The sequence below is a fragment of the Passer montanus genome, unplaced genomic scaffold (assembly GCF_014805655.1).
Source record: "Passer montanus isolate IOZ18808 unplaced genomic scaffold, ASM1480565v1 scaffold7, whole genome shotgun sequence".
Taxonomy (NCBI): Eukaryota; Metazoa; Chordata; class Aves; order Passeriformes; family Passeridae; genus Passer; species Passer montanus.
In genome coordinates, this window is record NW_024372147.1 from 8,197,202 (window position 1) to 8,221,211 (window position 24,010).

Sequence of the window (24,010 nt, forward strand, 5' to 3'; positions counted from 1 at the left end):
ATCAGAACTAATATACAGTCTTCAGGCATTAAATGTACATCATAAGTTTGCCCACACAGGTGGAAGGGATTACTCTTCCCTCCTGATCTTAGTTTAGAACTGCTCTTTTACCAAAAAAGACCCTGAAGTTGAAGCAATCCAGAGGAATCTTAAGTTCTATCAAAGTTCCAGGAGGATAAACAAATTTTTGTCATTCCATGGATATTATCTTCTTAAAAGGCATAGAAGATCCAATCCTTTGCATGTAAACTTGCCAGCATGCAGTCTGCGTATCTTTATTATTCAGGTTTACACAACAGTTCCACATTCATCTTATTTCCATTAGTTAGAGCACTCTCCAGCTGCCTCCATTCTCTCCTTACCCTCTAATTTCTTACCATCTTTTTGCATTTAACAGGGAGAGTTCAAAAATGAGAGAAGAGACCATAATGAAGGGAGAGTTCTAAAATCATATAATGAAATTGGGTACTGCAATGGACAAGTACTGAGTGCCCTACTTAAAGCATATTAGTCCTGGGACACCTATAGCAAAGATATTATGTATCCCACAAATTTGTGCTTTTCACAGTCCAATATAATGTTGGAATTTGTGAACCTAGGATACTACCAACATATGTCACTAGACAAGCAATCAATTCAGTTAATGAAAAATCAAGACAACAGCTTCAAAATATGCTATGATTCCTGCAAAATAACAATGCAAAAAATAAAATTTGCAGGTAATAACCTATGTGGATTTATAAGCCAAAATTTATACAACCCCTTCTACCAAAAAAAAACCACTTAAAAAAAACCTCATTAACAACAAAACACCACCAAAATTCTCAACAAAAAACCCCACCAAAATTAATTAGTGACCAATTGTTAGAATCTGGTAAAACAAAACAGTTTAATTTTTAATCCTGTCAAAACATATCCTCTTTGAATTTTACCTCAGTTTTATAGCGTTTGGGATGCTACCCCAGTCTACTTCAATACATCATAAGTGTGGAAATAAGAGAACAGTCTGGTTTTTTATGCCTAGTTTTATATTCTGAAAGGTTTACTGGATTTTTCTTAATCCTTAAGTTGCATATTCATTGCTATATTTTCGTCTAACTGCTGTCACTTATATTGTCATGCAGAAGGGCAAATCAGGGTCAGTTTATATAAGCAGCATCAATCTGAAAAATCTTCATCAGTCTTTATTTCAAGGCATTATGCAAAGAAAGCTTGACATTAAGAGAGCCTTAACTGACAGCAAATGAAATCAATCAGCAAATCACTAAGCCATAATAAACTCACTCAAGTTGTGGATAACCCTTCATCTTCCAGGTCTTTAACTGCAAGGTCCACCAAAATGCAGTATCTGGGCAGAAATGTCTCCCATGATTCCATTACAAAATTCTTACTAGTACAATATTTAATAACTATGGTTAAAATTTTAAATAATTAATTTTAAATATAGAGCAATATTTAATAATTTTTTCTTACTGTGTAAGCAATTGATAAGAATAACAAGGAGACATGTTTTATAATAATGGACTTCTAAGCAAAAAAAAAGAAGACTAAAGAAAAGTCTCAGCATTTCAGCAAGAAGGTTTTTATTGCAAATATAAGAATAGAAAATAATCTGATTCTGTTTCTGCTACTTAAACATTTGTGTAATATAGTCTACTGTCTTATTAAGTTCTATTGCTTAGGCTCACTTGCTCAGCATTTTTTTAGTTTTTGAAATTAAAAGACCCAGTACAAAAAATGTAAGACTCCAGACAATTGCAATCATCCATGGTTTTCACTTCATGAATTTAATTTGTAACCCACATGATTACCGTCAATTAAACATCTATGCTTGCTTCTTAATGGACTTGTCTGCATTGCAATGGTACACAGTACACACTCTCTAAAAAGCAGTCACAAATTTATACTGTTGCTATCTGTGAAAACTACTCCTTTTCTGAAGATGCTGTGAACAGATAAACGCACGCAGTTCTGAAAGACAGCAGTTCTGAAAGACAGCATTTCTGAAGTAAAAATATCTGCCTAACAAGGTGGTGTGAGAACTATATTTGATATAGTCTGTAATTAAATGATGCTTTATTTTTTTAGTTACAGCTATCAGGAGTCTGCTTTTATTGACTGAGGCAGCTTTGGATACACATTGAGATCACCATGACTCTAGAGTAATTTTTTCTCATGAAAGGGTAGTGAGTAGGAAAGAAAGTGTGAAGGCAGCAAACAGAAAAGATGCCTCCTGCTACAACATGCAGCAACTTGGTAACCAGGTGAAAAAAAAAGTCCCAGGATTACAAACAGAAGCAAAACTAAATAAATAAACTTAGTTAATTAAGATTATATTTTATACAGTTCTTAAAGAGCTTTTTTGCATATTAGCACAGATAATTCCTATGACATCACCCACATGCAACAGATATGAATATTATATCTGTTAATATAAATATAATTAAAAAGTCTAAGTGGACAAAGACATGATTGCTTCATAAGGCCAAAAAAATAAAACTTCCATTGAGAAAGGTTACTGAAAGGTTAAATGGTTATAGACTAACTTTGGCATTCAAGATAATCATCATCTTAGCTGCAAAATTTTTACAGAACTGATAGTGCTTACAAAAGGGGTTGGGAAAGAGTTAGTAGTGTCACAGGCACAGAGAGTTTTCAGTAATTGATTAATTGGTGGTCACAGACACTAACTTTTATATTTATGGTCCATAAGGCCAAGACTTAGCAGGGCTCGAGTGCAAGAGTGTTCCAGTTAACTACAACAACCTCTGAGAATGTTCTTCACATAATCTGTCCTAATTTAGTAGGATGAAGAAAGGCACCTGAAGAAATAAAGAAGGGCAAGGGTGGCTGAAAAAGTAAGGGAAAGAGGCTAATGAAAAGGAGCAGAGAAAAAAGGGAAGGAGACAGGGCCTGTATGGGAGAGGGAAAAAAAAGACTGCTGGCAGAAGTGCTGCGAAGAGGAAAGGAAGTTGAGCAGTTAAATGGCGGAAAGGAGAAATTGTACGAAATTCAAATTATAGAAGACAAATTTCCAACATCACTGGCATTTAGAAGATGTCTCATTTTTAACATTTTAAACAATATTTTCCTAATATACATTAATCTTATGTTTTAAAGTAATTATACAGAATTATGGTGAAATGGCTTCTAAATATCAGCAGCATGATACAACATACCTGGAGACATGACTCCAGATACCAACTGAACTCTTTGAAGAAGACTAAATTAGAGTTCTCCACTTTACATCTCTTTAATCTCGTTATTCAGACTTTACTTAGCTGTCAATTATTGCTTAAGTCCTACACCAACTTTATATTTGATAGACTGAAGTTTGCAAAAGGTCAGGTTTGCAAGAGGTGTTACCCCACTCTAATGCTTTTGAAACATTTACTTATTTAGGAGTATTTCAACTCAAAATGCAAGTGTAAAGTGGCAGTAGAGTAATAAAGAATCACCTTTCTCTTTAAACAGTATGTTTCTGACAGGCTTATGGTCAGTCCAGAAGCACTATTTTTTGACACTAGGTATGAAAGTAGTCCTTTTGGAGAGCAGAAGAAATTAGCTCGTTTGGAGGTGGAAGGGCAGCCCAGCTGCTGTTGATAGCAGCTGCTTAACTCCCAGACAATGAAGACCCAGTTTTACCTGACAAGAAACAGCAATCTGATACCAGAGGAGGCAGCATTCTGGCCTCTGTAATTTAATTGATACTCCTTCCGTGATGAAACAATATAAAAATAAAAGTAATAAATGTAAGTAAAAATAAAACACGACAAGAGTGTGCGTGATGCATCTTTAAGACTCTAGACACCATTTCTGAAGTATTAAGAGATTTTTTTTTTTAAATGGCCATGTTAATAAAAGTAAAAAAAACTTTAAAACAGAACTACAAGATTTAAAATATTAGAAATACTGTTTTTAAGCACCTGCTCTATGATTGATTCATCTCATTAAGTCCTCTTACCAGAACTGATTTATGTTTGAAAGACAAGCCCTATGCACAGGATAAGATCTGATGACAGAATTATAATGTTACCTTTGAAATCACTTGCTTCCTCAATTTGGTAAGAACTTTTTTATTGACAAGTGAACACAGAAATGAGAAAGTGTTTATTATTTTGAGGAAAATTATCAACAGAATTATGCATATCTTTCACATCTAATCTATCAAGCATAAATCTAAAATTAATAAACAAGTGAAAATAAATACAAATTAGGAAGCTCCTAAAACTACATTTATGTTTGTCCAATTAATTAGAAAAAGTGGACCTACAGCACAATTAGATAATGCTTGACTAAATCATGCATGAATGCATAAATGGCAAGAACCTACTTCGTAAATTTGTAATGCTTATATGCTAACACTGAAGATATGTCAGTACTTGACTATATTACTTCTAAAACTGTAAGCCTTCATTTTATTACTGCACTTTTCATTTTAAATTACCTCAAAACACCTAAGAATGGCAAAGTACATATGAATCCCATGTGGACTTCCTAAACCTGCATGAACAGATGGATACATGCTGAAGATAGAGGAAGCAAGATGGGGCAGGTGGAAGGGAGAGACAGAGGGACAGGAAGGACAGAAAGACTGATTCAGAGCAAGCAAGACAGCACACGGAGACTGACTGAAGGAAAACTCAAGAATCTGTAGCTCAGAGAGAGCAGGCACACAGCGAGGGGGAAATCAAGAGCACGAGAGGGTGGGTGCACATGGTCAGTGTGCACACAGCAGCCAGCGCACAGCCAGGAGAGCATGCGCGCAGTGGGGAGTGTGCAGAGAGGACACACGGACAGGCAGCAGAGCACGAGAGCATGTGGCAGAGAGAGACAAAAACACAGGCAGGCGAGAGAGGCAAGACAAAGTGAAAACTTTACTATCTCAAACCCACATGGAGGAGAGAATCACGAAACTGTTTTTGCTGGAAAACACCTCCAAGATCATCAACCCTTGACCGAACACCACCACACCAACAAACCATAGCACCACGTGCTACATCCAGTTGTTCCTTGAACACCTCCAAGGATAGTGACTCCACCATATTGCCTTACCACCTTTCTGATGTCCAATATGAAACTCCACAGGCATAGTTGGAGCCTGTGTCCTCTTGTCCTGTTGCTAGTTGCCTGGGAGAAGAGACTCACTACAACCTAACTACAACCTCCTTTCAGGTAGATGTGGAGAGCAATGAGGTGTTGGAGGTTAGGATTTTTTGGTTTTTTATTTCTCTAACAAAATTTTCTCCCATTTGTTCCCTAAGAGATGTTAATGAAAACAGTTAACAGATAAAGGATGTGGCTGGGAGGAGGAGGAGAGGGACGGGTGCAGTTTGCGGCGGTCTCTTGACTGAGGGTTTTCTCTTGGGAAGTGCAGAGATAGTACAAGATTTTGGCTGGGGGTGAGGGGCTGGGCCCGTGCCTTGGTCCCGCTCTCTCCCTCCCGGGATCTGAACATACAGTTGTGGTTTTGGTGCCAGGCTGTTAGGCCAGAGGATTCACTGCCACTGCAGACCTTTTGTCTTTCACTACATCTCCTTATCATGGGTGAGAATCTGCTCTCAAGGGCAGCTGTTGAACTGGGATCTTTCCAACACCCAACCTCACTTTCCTGGAGGGAGACTCTCCTGGTGGCTTGTGGCAGCTGCCAGCAGCGACCTGCCTGCCGCTGCCCAGCTCTGCTGCTTTCTGTCACTGCTTCAGGTTTTTTGCTGCACTTGAACCTGACACCCTGTGCTCACCAGGACTCCTGCAGCTCCTGCCACAGCTCTGAAGTTTTGCTACCCTTTGTTAGCCACACCCCTGTTACTGTTCCAGCTGGCTGCTGCAAGGGTCCTGCTGCAGTCTATTCTGCCATCCAGAGGGGCACTGGGCTTGGCTGTCGCTGTGGGTTTGTAAAGGAAGCCCCTTTCTGCTGGCCTGCCCGCCAGTGCCCACATGAGGGAAGCGGCTGGACTTGCACACCAGTGCCCCCTGCAGCCGCGGGAGTCAGCGCACCGGCCCCGCCCGCCGGGAGCCAGCAGCGCCCCTGCTGGCTGCGCCCGGAACTGCACCAGCGGGGACGGCTCCTGCGGCCCAGAGAGGGCTGGGAGCGGGTTTGGGCTCCGGCTGCTGCTCCTGACGGAGCTGTTTGTTTGTTTGTCTTGTTATACATATACATATATAGTAATAAAGAATGGTTATTCCTTTTCCTATATCTTTGCCCGAAAGCCCCAGAATTTCAAAGCTGTAATAATTTGGAGGGAAGGGGGATACATTTTCCATTCCAAGGGAGGTTCTCACCTTCCTTGGCAGACACCTGTCCTTTAAACCAGGACAGGTGTCCTCTGAGCCTCCTTTTCCCCACACTAAACAACACCAGCTCTTTCACCTGCTCCTCAAAGGACTTGTGCTCCAGACCCTTCACCAGCTCTGTTGCCCTTCTCTGGACATACTCCAGCCCCTCAATATCTGTCTCATAGTGAGTGAGGGAGGGGCCCAGAACTGCACACAGCACTTGAGGTGTGGCCTCACCAGCACTGAATACAGGGGGACAATCTCTGCCCTGGTCCTGCTGGCCACACTATTGCTGGTAGAGGCCAGGATGCCATTGGCCTTCTTCACCAGCTGGGCACAGGTGGTTCATGTGAAGCCACTGTCAAGCAGCGCTCCCAGATCCTTTTCTGTGTTCAACTAATTCTGAAGTCATGTCTTCAGATAGGTTGGGTCATGCTGATAAATATTTATAAGTCATTTTAGCACAAATCAACTATAATTATTTTAAAAAATAATATTAACATATGTGTCTGAAGTACCTAAAATTGCTTCAGGAAGTTTCTTTCATACCAGTTTTGACTCTTCTGTGTCTGCCTCTCCAAACAGAAGAAACCTAAACTGATAATGTACCAATGCTTAATTATTTATACATGAACATTTAAATCTCACTGTATTTATTTGGGGGCTTTATGAATTGTTTTTAGGTAAAAATGTTTGGCATTAGGATCAATTACATATTTGATGTAAAAGTACTTGAGACAATTCAGAGTTAGTTTTCTGAATGCCCACTTTTTCTGTGAGCCAAAAAAGAAGAGAGTGTTAAGATTATTAAGTAACTTTATCTTCATTCTAAAGATGTAACACAATTGAACTTGGTATTTTATAAAGAGCTGATAACCTCTACTGGTTAATTTGTCAATACCATGTCATTTTAGTTGCCTGTTGAACCCTATATCCTGTATTAATAGGAGGCTTCACATATGGTTCCACTTTTTGTCTCCAGTAGGAACATCAGGGCATGGTCAAAACAGCACACCTTAAATGCTGTGTTCACTGTGTTCCAGGTGCTTGAAAACAATACTATAATTTTCCACTTTCAAACTTAACTAACGAATAGCACAATTTTGTGACATAACATTTTTCACAGCAATTAAATACCAGGTGAGACTTTTTCAAAGCTATAGCAATTATATTTTAATCTTCGAGATATTACTTCTTTTTCATTTTTTATCCAACTGAAGTGACATTTCAAACTACTATAGTAATTCTCCTGCAGTCCTCAAGAATTTAACAAATACCTACAAATTAAGTCATACTTTCACTACTTGCATGGGGCTTTAGAAGATGCTTTGTGCAAGGATATGCTTGTTAATAACTTAACATTTCAACCTACTACATAACTTTGCAATTTAGGAGTTATTTCATAACGTGCAGGCTTTGGAGAAGATATACAGAATGGTGTCTCCAAATATTTCATTTCACTACCTTGAAGTCAAAACTAGAGGGTACAATTCTTTAAAAGATGCATACTACTTCATACGATGAAGAAGTAATGCACTCAGACCAATGGATATATAATTAATTACTGATCTGAGCCACCTACTACAAACTGGATGAATTGAAAAAATAGGACAATGTCATCTTCTGTCAGTACTCAACAGTTCCAACAGCCAGTGCTTCATCCCTATCACACTGCCTAATTTAAGAACTTAATTTTTCATGCAATTTTTAAAAATATACCATCAAATACTAATAAATTTAAATTTGGGGGAAAAAATCCTGATGCCTAACACTTGTAGATAATAAGGCCTTTAACTGAGCTATACCTATCACAGACTAACTACAGCAGTTCTAGAGGACATGCAGGCAAACAATTCCACAGATTTTAAACAGAAGTGTTCATAAAGTGATTTCTCATAGTTTACCTCATTCAAAATTACAGGATTGTTCTTAATGTAATTTTGCATGGAATTAACATCAAGTAGCTTACTCCCAGCTATAAAAGGAAAAATTCATAAGAAAATCTTTACAGTGTGCTTAGAAAGTTTTCAAAAAAGCACTATGTAACTAGTGATAGGGAGAGAAAATGAAGGAAGAGAAGTGAAAGGGAAAAGGAGAAAGGGAAGTAGGAAAGGAACCTCACAGTGATACAAACTGAATGACTGGAGCTGTTTGTGTATGCACAGAGTAACCAAGTGTAACTGAAGCTGTCAGGTAAACAAAAAGTAGGTTTACATCACTGCACTACCAGTGCAGTAAATACATTACTATGGGGGTTAGCTATAGCACAAGTAAGTACTCTGTTCAAATGTGAAATCCAACTTTTTATACTTCTGTTTCTGTTCTTAGAAATAATGACAGAATAGACTATCTTGGAAATGCTTCTGCAATCATTGGAAGGTCAAAAAAGTATGGAAGTTGGGATGAGACAAAGAAATAGAAGCAGGTACCACCAAACAGGCTTCTAAATTAGAAGAGTGGTATTTAAAAGCTAGTGATTTCTGTGACAGCTTCTTAGAATAAAGATGCACCTGTGGAGCTTTTTGTGCAGCTTTAAAGCTTTTTGTGCAGTGATCATCACTGTATGGGGAAGCATTTGCAACCTACCCTCTGCCAGAGATGTACAGCTGTGCTTTCTAAGGTGCAGAGGAATCTCACAGTGTTACATATTACTACTTTATTATGGAAACATGATAATACACACATAATTTAAATATTTTTCATATAGAAAGAAATGCGTGCAAAATGGCAGCAGTGAGAAATTTCCAGTTCAGCATCCGCCTTTCTTGAATGTTTGGTTTTGTGACGCTGTTCCTGCAATTATATACTGCGTCAAGAACTGAAAATCTACAATAAATTTTAAAAGCTTGCTACAGAAAAGTATACACATTTTGCAATATTTTAATTTCCTAATATCCTCGGACTTTATTTGACTACCTTTACTCTGATTCAGATAGAAAAGCATAATGAAAGAAATAGGTATTCACTCTGCCTTTTGTTCTCTCACTGGGAAAACAAAATATTCTGCTTTTAACAATAATGTATTCTGCACAGCTATAAGGACTAAGGCATACTTTGTACAGAAGAAGACATAACAAACTTAGAAACAGTAAGGAGGCATTGCACAGAATCCATTTTCACAGCCAAAGATGTGTGCATTTTTAGGTAATATCTCTTCACTTCCCCAGTTTCCTCCTAATAAAATTAGTATTTTGAAACACATAAATATTTAAACTTACATAAACAAAACAGTTCCTATACTAAAGTATTCCAAATAGCATTTTCTTCTAAATTGCTAAAGTGCTAAATATCACTGTTAATTCTAAAACTGAAATATGAAAAAACCTGATACTGACCAAGTAGCAGCATAACAATCTTGTTTTCCCCCCACCCACCTTTTTAATTTCTACTTGTCTTGCTTAAATTAAGCAGAGGAAAGGGTGGTGGGATAGAGTGATATTCATTTTCAAATATAGAATTTGTGGTTTTGCATGGTGATATCCCTGTCAGTTATTTAACGTTGTACCTGCAAAATTAAAAGTTCACATCATCTCTGAAATACCACATCCAACATTATATATGAAAATTATTTATCTTTCAACTGTTGGCTACATTAGTTTTGAAGCATTTTCTTCTCCACACATTCAGAGCAGTCTAGCTTCTTGTTCTCAGTTGCAAAAAATGAAAACAAGAAACAGGATTATTTTAGACTCTAACCTGAAATGCTGCAGCCTCTGGCCTGCCCTTCAGCCCTTCCTCTGAAAAGGTCTCCAGGTGCAGTTTGGGTAGCTCCAGGGTGAAGTCATTCGTGGCTGCTGCAGTACACAGCAGCAAGGCCTGATCTCTGACCTAGAGGGAAAAAAACAGCATCAATGGTAATTCCCCTTCAGACACATTAACTGGGATGAACTGGGTCCCCTTGAGCCCACTGAGTGGACTTGCATTGATCGCTGGACCTGAAATCCATGAATAAATTTAGGACTAATTGATTTTTCGTTGCAAATAAATCTCTAATTCAGAGTGCTAGGAGAGAATGTTAAGAAGAAAAAGCATCTTCCCCTGGTCTGAAATGAGAAGAAAAGACACTAAGGGCTCTGTACCCCAGCTGGCGTATACCTTGCACAGATCTGTCGCCCGCAAAAACCTCGTAAGAAAAGAAACAGTAGTTGTACTTCTAACTGAAGCAAACATGAACTGTGAAATTAATAAGTTCATGTGATCACATCAGTGAGAAGCTGGCATGTGAGTTCTGCCTGCTATGGTATCAATCCTCCAGATTAAGGATAATTTGGAAACAACTCAGTCAAAAGTCAGAAAAAAAATGAATAACCCACAAATAAAGCAAAACGAGCTAACCTGTAGCTTTCCAATTAACAAAGGCGGGGGGAAGAACGGGAGGCAGAAATGCCTGCTTTTTGCGGGCTCGGCGCGGCGCGCAAGGCCCGGGGCGGCGCGGCGGGCAGGCCGGTGCCGCAGTGCCCCCTGCCGGCCGCCGCAGCATGGCACACAGCCCTTCCCGTTCCATTCGGTACTACACGCTCAGGGCCCGCCCCGGGAGATGCCCGTGGTCAGATTATATTCCAATACAGACGGATGCACACACGTACAAATATATGTTAGTACAAACGAATAGATTAAATCGGTTCATTTGGCATACACTGCATCTGTTCAGTAGCAATAGTGAGTACAGCAAAAAAAAAATTTACTGTTCTAATGACCTAATACACAGCCTAATACTAAAACATACACTGAATATATGCTAAAACATATACTGGGTATATTCTAAATACATATAAATCAATAGATATACCATTTACTAAGTACTATTTTAATAAATTTCAGGGATTTTTAGAGGCTGCCTTGCCCACAAGAATGCACTGAACATGAATTAAAACATAAATCTATTCATTTTAAATCCCAGATTACTTTTCTGTAACCACTTACGAAATTAGATTCTTGTAAAGTGTTGATTATGAGTGAACAGATTTCAAATAATAGCAGAGCCTTTGAAATCTGCTCTGATTGAAAGAAGCATGTGCAAATCTACTGATACAAAGAAGAAGAGATTTTATTTTATTCGTTCCTCTGTTCTGTGGGAATAGGGAGCCCTACATTTCCCAAGTTGACCTAAAGAATTCCTGTCAATACCTGTGGCTGCCAAACATATGCACTATGATGCAATTTTTATAACAGGAAAGGTCCTCTACACATTTTTTGCACACATAGTGCACTAGGTTCAGGATACACAGTCCTGTGGAACAAACATACTCTCTAGAGTGTTCTGTCAGCATGTGTAATTCTGGTCAGATGTTAACCTTGCTGAATATAACAAAATACATTGCTTTAAATACACACACATGCATGCACGCACACACACACGCACACACTTGATTTACATTTTTATAGCTTATATGCACAGCAACTTTTCAGTGTCTTTGCTGCCAGTATGCACACAGATAAAAGAAAACATTAATGTGGATTAAGGTACTAAGAATTTATCAACATCAAACCACCAGTGTTTTGCCTTCTACCCTTCTGAACCATAGTCAATAGATCTAAATATTTTACCGCACCCTGGCCAATTCATTGTTTGATGTTTAAAAACTCAAACAGAATCAAAGAAAATTTATTAAATTTCAGCCCCCAAATGAGATACTATTAGCTTTGAAAGTCAAGTTTAACTGCGATATTGATGATTCTCTTTTTTCTGTGACAAAATTCACAAGGGAAATCCCTATGTCAAAGTACAAAAGCAGATTGCTAATACTAGGGGGAAAAAAACAATGTATAAGCAATGTAGGTATAATATATACACAATACAGACAGTAGAAGTCCTTTTAACCCTATTAGTTTCAAACTCTATATTTCAGTATTGGGGTCTGATACTCACTGAACAATAAAATATAAACCCCATTTTTAAAATGGCTGCACTGTGGTATACAAATGCCATTAATACCACTGCATCAGAAAAGTACGTATTAGCTTCTTATAGAGTATGATTTTTGATAGGAGGATTCACAACTAAAAAACAAACAAAATACTTTTTTGTGTTTGTAAATACTTAGATTGTAGAGAGTAAATGTCATTATCAGTATGCATCCTGAGAAACTGAAAATTAATATAGACTTTCCTTTTGAAAAATACTCATGAGGGTTCAGGGAAAATTGTAAGAACAAAAGACTGGGTGTATGCTGTACAAATATCACTATATTGTTTCACTAGAAGTGAAAACATTCCAAGCTGCCTACCTATTCAAGGACTGGAAAGCTGTAATGGTCATGCCTGCATGGACTCATGTTGGAAAGACCAGATCTGTATGAAATCTTAGTGAAGAAGTAATTTAATAACTTCTGTCTGTTGGCTTTTTGAGATCCAGAAACAAAACAACAGGACTTGGGAAACTGTATTTATTTCCTCATTCTCTAATGAAGTAAAAACAGTACTCACATACAAACTTACAGAACCATGAGGCAAAGATAAAATGGGTAATTTAATTTCTTTTTTGAAAGAGGGTATTTTTGGAAGCTCAACAGGCAAAAGAACCATCCTAAGCAGCTAAGCTTTAAAATGCAATTTTCAGAGCTTTTTTGTATTTAATGATTTTTTTTTCTTACATATGGAATCTAGAGCAAGGCCATTTTGTCTGAAAGGTCTCCTGAGGCTAGAGAGCTTTATGTTAATATCTAAAACACCTAATCAGCTAATTTGGCTTATTGCAATGATTAAAAATGTCTAAAATCAGTTTGCCTATATACTAAAATTATATAAATTAATATTTATCCATTGTTAGTGAAGGTTTTGGCCATTTCTGATTTTGGTAAACATAATTTTAGCTGAGATTGTGAAAAGTTTCAAGAGTGATTTTATAGAGAGTATAGTTAAGTATCATGACAGCATGCTTCTAAATATGATTAAGTTTTTCAGTTTAGCCATATATAAATACTATATGAAAACAGGCAAAATCACAAACTCACACTCTACTACCATACTCATAGTATTTTAAAATAAAGGAGAAGAGTGACTTATGACAGTGTTTAACTTTTTAATTAATTAGGAGAGCAACAAAGAAGACAACACTATAGCCACTCAATTTAAAATCAATAAAGTACTCATTAATTCAGATCAAAGCTGAAACTGAATAATAAACTGAAGTTGCGTTATTGACTGAACCAAGGTGTAGAATTTGATGGGCTAATTCTACATGTCCAAAAACAAATTTTAAAATTTTCTTTTGCTCAAGATAATAGTAGTTTGATCTACAGTACACTCTGGTGCTTACTTTGGTTTTTCTATGCACAGTTTGATGTGGTATATCCTATAACCAGTTATGCCAACAGAGACGTGGTACTAAATTCGAGGAAGTTCTAAATGGTATAAGAATGTGTTCAGCCCTTCCTAATGTTTTTTCCCAGTTGCCATCTGACTGGTAAAACAAACCTGAGATTTTAGTTTTTATTTTGTTTTATTTTAATTCAATGCTTTCTTATGGTGGAAATAAAATAAAATTATTTATGGATATAAACATCACAATTTAAGCTATATATGAGAATATTTTATAAGTTCAAAGTTCACCAATGCTACATTAAAAAAATACTTATTTTTCTTTAATTTCATACTACTTTTTAAATAGCATATAATCTTCAATTTAAAGAGTAGAACAAGATCTACAGTGATTTGGTGATAAGTGAATGAAAAGAGTGATTTAATCTCTTTGTCTGAGATCACCATATTGCTGATATAACAGGAACTGCAAACACAGAAATCATTCTAGAAGAGTACAAGCAAAATGATTTCTACCACAGTGCTATGTGTTCTGCATGTGACATACAACAGACAAAAATGAGTTTAGAACTTTCTTGAGTAGAAGAAAGCAGTTTGAATGCAAATCTGAGTCTTAAGCACAGTCTTGCAAGTATGTGGCTGATTTAGCTGCGTAGTGTCTGTACCTCCAGGGCAGCATGTAGAGTGGGGGCCATATTACACAGGTTTAAAACATGCACATTTACCGGACACAGTCCTTTCCCTTGGGAAGCATTTTAACAGAAATAAGTTACATAGTAACTGCTTTGAATGGGCAAGTCTTTGTTATAGTGTTATACAAATGATCATAGAACTAAGAAGAATAATATTTTATACACCGTTGGACAGAATTACACCTTCATGAAGGTTTAATTAAACTTCATATTTTTTCATATTTAATATGTATTGCTAAAGCTTTCTTACTCTATATGAAAAGTACAAATTAATATACAGGAAGGAAGTCCACCAACAATAATATTGAACAGTCTTGGTAACAGTAGTTCTTCAAATAAATTGCTGATACAGATTATTTTCCTCATGATACATTCATATACTTTGGGCTCTCTAGAAAAGAGTGATCAATCTAAGTGTTATCCATTTAAGGGAATACAGATCCCAAATTATTTGCTGTGGGATTTGGCACAAGTAATATGCAAAGAAGTACTTCCCACAGCACTCTGTCAGATCATAGTGAATTTGTTAATAGTGGTTGCTCTTAATACCAGTCTGAGTATGCTCTGAAAGTAAGGAAATTACTAACAAAAGTGTATATTCATCTTATTGAATGAGGGCCTATATAATTTCAGATACAATATTTTCCATCAGGATGTTTCAGCAACACTTTCTTTCACTCTGAAAGTCAAGACACTGCCTGTGACAAGTCTGTGACAAGAATGTGTATCTTAAACTGAAGGCACTTTAAATCAAGCACCTAAAAACTGGAAAATTATAAACACAATTAGAGAGAGAGTGAGGTGGGGAATAGTATTCGGAACCAAATTTGTCAATTGAACTGCAAAAACACCCCATCAAACCTTCCTTTTTTTTCCCAAGAAGGATAAAAACCAAACTACACCAAATCACAATGTGATTTGCTCAGATAAGAGTGTCTTATAGGACAGAAAGAGAAACAGTTTAATGGATACTTGTTACATGGCCATCACAGTTAGGTCTGAGTCATCATTAAAAGTAATCAGATCACATTCATTCATGAAAAGAAGTATGTCCTAAATCCAAGGGTCTGACTTGTGAGGATAGTGGAGGTTTAAATAGCATTTTGACATACCTTGGTATAGTTGGCCTTACATTATCACGATTAGTTTTACAGAATATTTACCTCAATAGAATAACTACTGAAAATCTCTGTATTAGCATACTGATTCAGTGACTATCCTTTCTGATTACTGACATACAAATTTGTATTTAATTACAAAACAAGCCATTTCACAGGTGCTTTCTAAGAGAGCATTAAATAGTGAATAAGTGTTTGTGTAAAGGAGGTATATCTCATAAAACTGATGTTTTGGGTGTGCCTGGCTTTTTTTTTTTTTTTTGCTTTTTTTCCCCCCTTCAGGACTAGTCAAGATTATGGAAATTAAATTTCAGAGCAGACTACCATCCCAGACTTACCTATAAGATTAATGCAAGCTTTCTCATATTACTACATACACACACTACATGGTCTGTTGAATAAGATATTAATTTGATCCAAAGTTGGTTTTTTGCAAATTTTGACCATGGCACCTAAGCTTTTCTATAGCTGCAAGATGTGCACTGTAATACATCCCCTATGAAAAGATTTCAGTGACCTTGGGCTGAAAATGAACCTATGTCGGGAGAAAATAACAGTTACTGTATTCAATAATTCCACAATTCTCCACACAAGGATTTCTCCTTACTGAAGACAAACTATATACAAGTATTCAGCCTTCAAAAAAAAAAAGCCCAAAAAATCCAAAAACCCCACCTCAGTTGACCAAAACAAACAAACAAACAACTCCCCCAAAATAAAACCAAAAAAATTGACCAAAACAAACAAACAAACAACCCCCCCAAAATAAAACAAAAAAAACCCCCAAAAATCAACAAAGAAAAACAAAAGATAAAGACAAATGCATCCTGAAATTAGTTACTTCGATACATCCAAACTGAAAACAGTTAAGCACATGGGTATGACATTCGGCAATGTCTTATCTTTACTTTGTGAAGGTTTTTAAATCCCTCTTGAGCTGGAGTACCATTTTTAGCTTGGCTAGGTCAGAATGACACTGAACAATATGAGTGATGACACACTAGACAGCTATATGGACAGAGTTGTCATCAGCAAGCCAGCTGTGCTAACACCTGTATGTCCTGCACAACTGATCTTTAGGAACACGGATCAAGAAAGTCAGATTGCTAGGAGGAGAAACAAAAGTCATTCATCAAACACTGAAATTAAGAAGCACTCATTTGAGATGGAGGAAGAGAAAAAGTAAAATTTTTACTCCATTTTTTTCTTACCATAGAGATGTAATAGCTGGCTTCCTAGTGCAAACTTCTTACAGAAGTTATTTATAATTTTAACAATCTAATTGGGTTTTCTTGGTGATTTTTTTGCATGTACATATACTCAGTGTTTCAACAGGCTTGTGACAGGGCCAGTTGAGAACAACCCAGGACCACAGTGATGGACAGACTTTGAGCACACACATAAAGCAGGCTTCACACTTAATATTAACATGTCTAACACAGAGAAAAACCATCTTGGGAGTTTCATTAGGTTAGGCAAAAAAAAAATTTAAGTTGCGGTCTCTAAAATGAGGGCTTTTAAATCATTATTAAGATAACTAAGTAATATGATGGACTACAGATCCCAGTTAACTGAGAGAAATGTGGCTGATCAGTGTACCTGAATGTGTTAGGTCATAACTACTGGAGTCTGACAGAGACAGCTAACTTAAGTCTCGCAAGTGTTCTCTTCTTCCAGCATCTGATCAATTTGTGGTCTCATTGCTGCAACTAACAATTATTGCCACTTACAATTGTGTGTTTTTTCCCATGTAGTCACTTGTATATGGACTTAAACCTATTGTAAATTAATTCCTTGCAGGCAATAAAACTGTCATCATAAGGAAATGCATTTGATTACTATGGACCACATCAGGAATAACAATCTAGTGCTACAACCTTATTAATTCTCAAGTATTCAATGGTCCCACCCCATCTCCAACTGTATTATAACTGTATTACAGGTGCTGTATTATAAAAACCCAAAGCATTAAATTAGATAAAGAAAGAGAGTTCTGTCTTTGTATTTTTAAAAAATATATTATGGGATGGATGATACAGTGTTCTTTTTCTTTTTCAACTGGTAGAGTCATGGGACCCAGATCTCGTAAAGAGTTTAGGGCCATTTCAGAGGAGACAAGAAGGGTGGCAGTGAGGCAATGAAACACAACAGTGGATGGATTTCAAGGCATGACTGCTGACAGGTCTGCATGGCAGTTGTTCTGCTAGCTAGCATATGAACCTTTCAATCAGCAGAAATGAAGTGTACTACAGAAGTGGACAAAGAATAATTCTTCTGACCAAGTGCCAGAAGGAAAGGAGCACACTGGATAGCTGCTTTGATCCCTGACAAGTCCCAAAGTGTCAGAATAAGTAGGTTGCTAACTGGTATTAGGAAAAACAGTGAGCACGCTGTATTTTATTAACCTGCTAAAACAGCCAAATCCTAAGCAGCCAGGACAGGCTAAAAACTATGATAGACTAAGCTTGTCAAGATTTTGATAGTTAGGAGTACAAGGAGAAACAAACAGTTATCTGTCACTTTGAAGGCTGGCTCACTAGAATGACTTCTCATGGTCGTGTATAGCACAGGCTAAATGTAGAGAACAGGGATTTAGGCAGGCTAAAAAGGAGGCAGCTATAGCAGTGTACCAGGTGCAGCCTCTGTGAGGACAGATGAGTGCAGGACAAAGTTGGTTCCAGACACCTCTGGTTCCAGACCCACCACAACAAAACCCCACAGCCCTGCTGGCAGCCCCTCTGTGAAAATGAATTTAAGAATGAGAAAAACCCACCACACAGAGAGAGAAGGAGGGAACAAAAATAGTGAATATCTAAGTCAGAAAAGAAGTGAGGCAGAAATGCTTAAGGCACGGGAATAGATATTTCCTCATTGCACAGAGAGAGGACTATGCTGGGGCATATCCACACCATATTCCATGAAGGATCCCATTCCAGAGCAGGTCCAGGAAATCCTTCCCAGATAGTTCCCAAAGTCCATGGAGAGTCCACGCTGAAGCAGATATTCTTGAAAGATGGCAGCCCACATAGAGAGTCCACAGTGGTGCAGGGAAACAGCATGAGGTGGTAGGAGCAGCAGAGAGGAGTTGGTGTGAACTGACTGCAAACCCCTGTGCCTAACAGCATAAGAGCAGTCACAAGTGAAGCTGAGATTAAAAGGCAGGGTAATGCTAATTTTAAAGTTGTTTCTACCTCTCTAAATCTACTTCAGAAAATAAATTAAAATAGTTTCCCCGAGTCAGCTGTCTTACCTGTAATGATAAATACCATGTCTCTTATCTAGACCTCAGTACATGAGCTTTCTCATCCTGTTTTGTCATCCTGTCCTCTTGAGAAGGACTGAGAGAGCATCTGGGTGGGCATCTGGCTGCTGGCCAAGGCTAACCCAAAAAAGTACTCAAAATGAGAAGAAATACAAGGGGAATGCTGAAGATTTTAGCAGAGATAGTGTAAAATTATTTCTTCCTCTGATGAGATTACAGGATCACAGAATCACAGAGAATTCTGAGCTGGAAGGGACCCACGAAGATCATGAAGTCCACTCATTAATGACTGGCCCATACAGGGATTGAACCCACAACCTTGGCATTATTACCATAACTAACAGATGATCAAATACACATGTTAAAGAATCTAGCAATAGAAATGAATAGATTTAATATCTCTTCCACTCTTTATACCACCAGAATATTAAGAAATAAGAAGAAATTAATAATGGAATACAGTTTATCAGCAAGCATAACAAGGGTTTATTTTATAACAAAAATAACTCGACTTTTTGAGGAGAAAGTGTTTCAAGAAATAACTTATTTTTCATAGATGACAAAAAGGGCTGCCCATGAATTTTAAAATAAGACATGTTCTTAAATGATTTTTCTTTTTATTAGAAAACATTTTAAGAAAACTTTTTATGTTTGAACTTCAAGTAGATGGAATTTCCTTTCATCACTCTTTCAGTAAAATTTTATTCATTTCTGTTGTCATTTTGCTATTATCTTTTGGTCATCTTCAGTATTTTGAGAATAAAACTGAACCAAACTGTAATCCTCTTGAGGTCTCTGTCTGTCCTTCATAATATTCTGCTTTGATTTTTTTAATTTGTTAAAACATTCTCTTTGCATTTAGGTATTTGTCCATAATATTTAGATGGTATAAGATAAAGAAAGATCTCTTATTTTACCGGGAACTTTTGTGGAAATAATTCAGCTCCAGGAGTAGGATAAAGATAGCTAATGTGACAAAACCCAGGGTAAGACAAAAAATAACCTTCTAAAGAACATCTTGTAATTTATGAAGGACATGAAACTAGTTGCTAAAAATATTTTCTCCCTTAGCATATCCAGTGCTCAAGTTCTTCAACAGTTATGCTTCAGAAATATTCATGAAGATTAAAAAGATAGCTCCATAATGGTCTGGAAATAATCATTCTGGGCACAAGCATGCCCAAGCACTTTTTGGCAAAGTCAAATGTATGATACTAGATGTTCCATCCAGTCACAGTGCAGGGCAGAAAGTGTTGTAAATTATCCCTGCTCTCGTGGCATATTAGAAGCATGCACAGAAATTGATTCCCTTGGCTCTGATTTCTCTTACTTTTGTTTGCAGAATGTTACACCCCCATAAACCCAACAGCAGATGATCTAGTACCTACATTGCTGACTTCTGGAATTCTTGTAGGATAGAATATGGAGAGGAATGAGGCTACTTTAATGGATCAGAATACACTGTCTTATCCTGCATCTAACTAAGATTACTAAGGATGTCTGTAAAATCCCTCTGAGATCTATAGGTAAAAATTTAGCATTATGAATTAATAATACAGATCCTGAAGTGATACAGTGGAATTTTGTGGATATTTGCTCATGAATACATCAACACAGAAATATCAAAACCTTCTATTTCAAACTCCTGTAAGTAAAGCTGCAGTTAATAGTAGTACTTGTCCAACTTCACTTGATTCTGAACTTTACCCATTTTCTTTTGATTTCTTTCTTAAAACAAAAGTAAATCCCAGAATTTCTAGTGGAGAAAGAAAGGCTTATGGTTCCTTTACTAGTACATAATCCATTTCTTCATGTTCTGATTTTTTACTGTGTGAGAAATCCTTTAAGAACAACAGTGTAAACCTTATAGTTTACACACGACATGTTCACTAATGCTAGATAATTAGTTACCATTATGATATAGGGTCTACATTTTAGATACTTCCCAAACAAAATCAATAATTTTCCTTTGTTCTTCTAGGAGAAATAGTATGGCAAATTTTGAATTATTTACAATCATTTTTTTTTAGTTCCTGCTGGAAGGAGCACCCTGACATTTCTAATTCTAATGTTTTCGTCATTCTTTAGGTTGACAAACCAGAAAAGATGAATTATTTTGCTACTCACTAACGTGCTACATGGGCCTAACAACTATGTATATCAAGAATTAAGAAGCAATATGGTAACTAAAATTTTCAGAAGAAAGATGGCTGTTTCTCAATCAATTCACTGCATCAGGTTAATCAGTACTAAACATATGGCCTTGTCTATAGCCCTTCCCCAAACACTTCAATCCTTGTACACATAATGGCATTGCTTTCAAAACCAAAATGCAACCTTGCAATCCAGGACAATAAATTCTGAATGCCAAGGACATGTATCTCTTACTGCAAAACACAACACTTTCTGCATTATATGAGTTTCTAAGCTTAAAAGAAGCCAGTAGGAAAAAGGTGGGGGCAAAAAGCAACCGTTTCTACCAGCACAGTGTGCTGCAGCTAAAACACACAGTTTTAGGTTCTGTCACTTTCTTGAATATTAAGGGAAAGAAAGACTTGAAAAAGGAGCTGAAAATTAAATTAGTTTTGGTGAACACAGAAACAAAAATGAAGAATAGATTCCCATGCTGCTGTGAATTCAAGATGTGATAAGGGAAATTAACACTCCAAGGTAATAAAAACACTTATTTTGCTTTGTGTTGCTCAAGACTAAAAACAGTTATAAAACAATCAACAACGAGAGCTACAGTTAAAAACCGTCCTTTTGCCTAAATAATTAATATATAAGCTTTGTTGGACTTTCAAATAATGCTATACCAGGGCAAAACTGTGCAAGTCAAAGAGAATACTTAAGATTATTAATCAATTTTAAAAATGCCCTAAAAATATCATTCAAGTTTCTGACTACAGGTTACATCTTACTGTCTTTTCCTTATGTTTTACCATGCATTAAAGACTAAAGTAGCATGCACAAAGCCATCTGTTTTACGGCCACCATGCATGTGACATCACCAAGTGACCTCTGCCTTACACGGCACAGACTTAGCTCCATAGAAATTGTCAGCTGTTTGGATGTTCTTCACTTGGTAACCAGAAATAGTGCTCTCAGTGATTAGGGGAGGAAAGGCGGATTTTGTAGTAAGAATTTTGTAGTGAGAAATAAGAAGTTCGCATACTACAAAATTGTATTTTATTTCACTAAAAGTGAGAAGCTTATTAGGATAAAAGAAGTTGAAGGTGGAAATAAACTCTAAGAAAAGGAAGCCACCTTACAACTTCTACTTTCCTTCCCTGAGCAAAAGCAGTGGTAAAACTTTAGTTTAGAAATACAAATCAGAGGAATAATTTTAAATTCTTACCTTATGAAGAGTGTCTTTCACAGCTTTCATATGACTAATGATCAATTCTCTGTCTCTATTACAAGATTTAAAAAAAAAAAGAAGTAGATTATAGAACTGAAACTCACCTGATTTAGAAATTCATTTTTTGCTACTTTTTATCAATCATGTATTTTCAAATAATTGTTGATAACTCAAAGTATTACTTTTTTTGTCTTTCCTTTGTATATCCCCAATGCAAACCTTAAAAATAGTTCATGTATCACTATACGGAATATTTCCATATGAAATTTGTACTGTTGTGAACTATCAAACTAGCTGTTATTATGGACATATTCAGGAACAACTATCACTTTTTTGGAGGCTTTAGATGTAAAAGGCATGTTGAAAGGAGTCATCTATCAGGAAGAGAATACATTCTCTTACATTTCCAAAAGTGCAGCCAAATATCCTACCCTTAAAATAGGCAGGTTTGGAGAATGAAACTATTCTCTAATGCCCTTTTGTAGAGGCTTCAGTAAGAAAGACAGCTCTCATCAGCTATGCTGTCATAAAAACCTTGGCCTCAACTCATGATTGACAGAAATAGAACTGAAGTTGCCTAATACCATATGACTAAGGAGAAAAGAGAGCAAGACCATAGGAAGTCAAATAGAATCCATTCCAGAAAAGTTAATATACCTCAATATTCTATGACTGTCTTATTTTGTTTACGTGTATATTTTGTTTGAGCTTTTATAATACCAGAATCCATAGAATCAGTATGATTTAGGTTGGAAAAGACGCTTAAGATCACTGAGTCCAACCATTACCCCAGCACTGTCCAGCCCTCCACTAAATCATGTCTCAAAGGGCCACATCTTTTAAATACCTCCAGACTCTACAACTTCCCTGGGTAGCCTGTTCCAATGCTTGACAACCCTTTCAGGAGAGAATCTTTTCCTAATATCCAATATAAACCTCTCTTGGCACTACTTGAGGCCATTTCCTCTTGTCCTATCACTTGTTACCTAGGAGAACAGCCCAAGCCCCAGGTCACTACAACCTTCTTTTAGGTAGCTATGGAGAACAATAAGGTCTTCCCTCAGCCTCTTTTTCCTCAGTCCAAATCATGGCATTCTTCTCCATGGAATGATGACTGCTTTCTCATTTCTTGATTCATACTATCTTAACAGAAAATACAGAAAGGTGGCCAGAAGAGTAGAATTGGCTTTTAAAATCCTAATAAAGCCACATAGACTTTTCTATTTTCAGAATCCCACCTTTCTTTGAACTAGATTGACAGGGTACTTGGTTGCTGGCTCGGGTCAAACCACAACACAGAGAAATTACCAAAAGACTACTGTATTTTTGTCAGGTTCACTGTTTCAGACAATTTTATTAATATTGCTTCTTACTCAGGAGGAAAGTGGAAAGAACTGCTAGCCACCACTAAAAGAAAACCAAGACAGCCATTCTCAGTACAAGCTAGACGTCTTGCTATCTTTTACAGCACTACAAAAGTTTAGGAAAGAAACTGAAAGACACCCATGCATTGCCTACAATCACTGAGCTCGTGGAATTAAAATAAGAGTTTCTGTAAATAGACTTTGCTTACATTTACTTTTTGCTTACATGTTCCAAAGGAAGAAAAAGACACTTGCACTTGTTCTAATGAACAAGTAGAACAGTTTATGTTAGAACATATAATATTGTTATGGTAGAACAATGACTGGTTTGGAAGTTTTCACCTTAAAAAAAACTTTTCTGAATATAAGAATGGCTATAGGGAATGATCCTTACTGGAGTGCATAAAATAGATTGGGGCAGGGTGAAAAGGAGAAGGCTTTTAATAACAAATCCTTCTTTGGGTCATAATCTGCTTTGATACACTTATACTAAATAACATTTGTCATTTTAATTAGCTTGTTAAACATATCACTGATAACTGTACTAATTACATTATTTTGCTGGTGCATAAGCCCCTTAAAGCTTCTAAGCTATTGTTCTTCAGAGGTCAAATCTACCCCACATATAATAAGAAATTTTAATTTTAAATTGAACTTTTTTAAAATCTTGGCCATGG

General features: G+C 36.8%; 1 protein-coding gene across 3 annotated transcripts in view; it reads right to left on the reverse strand.

Annotated features, from left to right (window-relative positions):
* The window catches only part of CCDC171 (coiled-coil domain containing 171), a 151,282-nt gene that overhangs the window by 31,007 nt on the left and 96,265 nt on the right, over positions 1-24,010 (reverse strand). For 2 of the 3 annotated variants that reach the window (XM_039729943.1, XM_039729941.1), the window contains exons 22-23: positions 21,967-22,021; positions 9,973-10,104 (exon numbers count right to left, since the gene is read on the reverse strand). In XM_039729943.1, the coding sequence (XP_039585877.1) occupies positions 9,973-10,104; positions 21,967-22,021 (187 nt within the window). Of the gene's footprint in view, positions 1-8,941; positions 9,070-9,972; positions 10,105-21,966; positions 22,022-24,010 lie in introns of those variants that run through there. The other variant, XM_039729942.1, reaches the window with a different exon arrangement.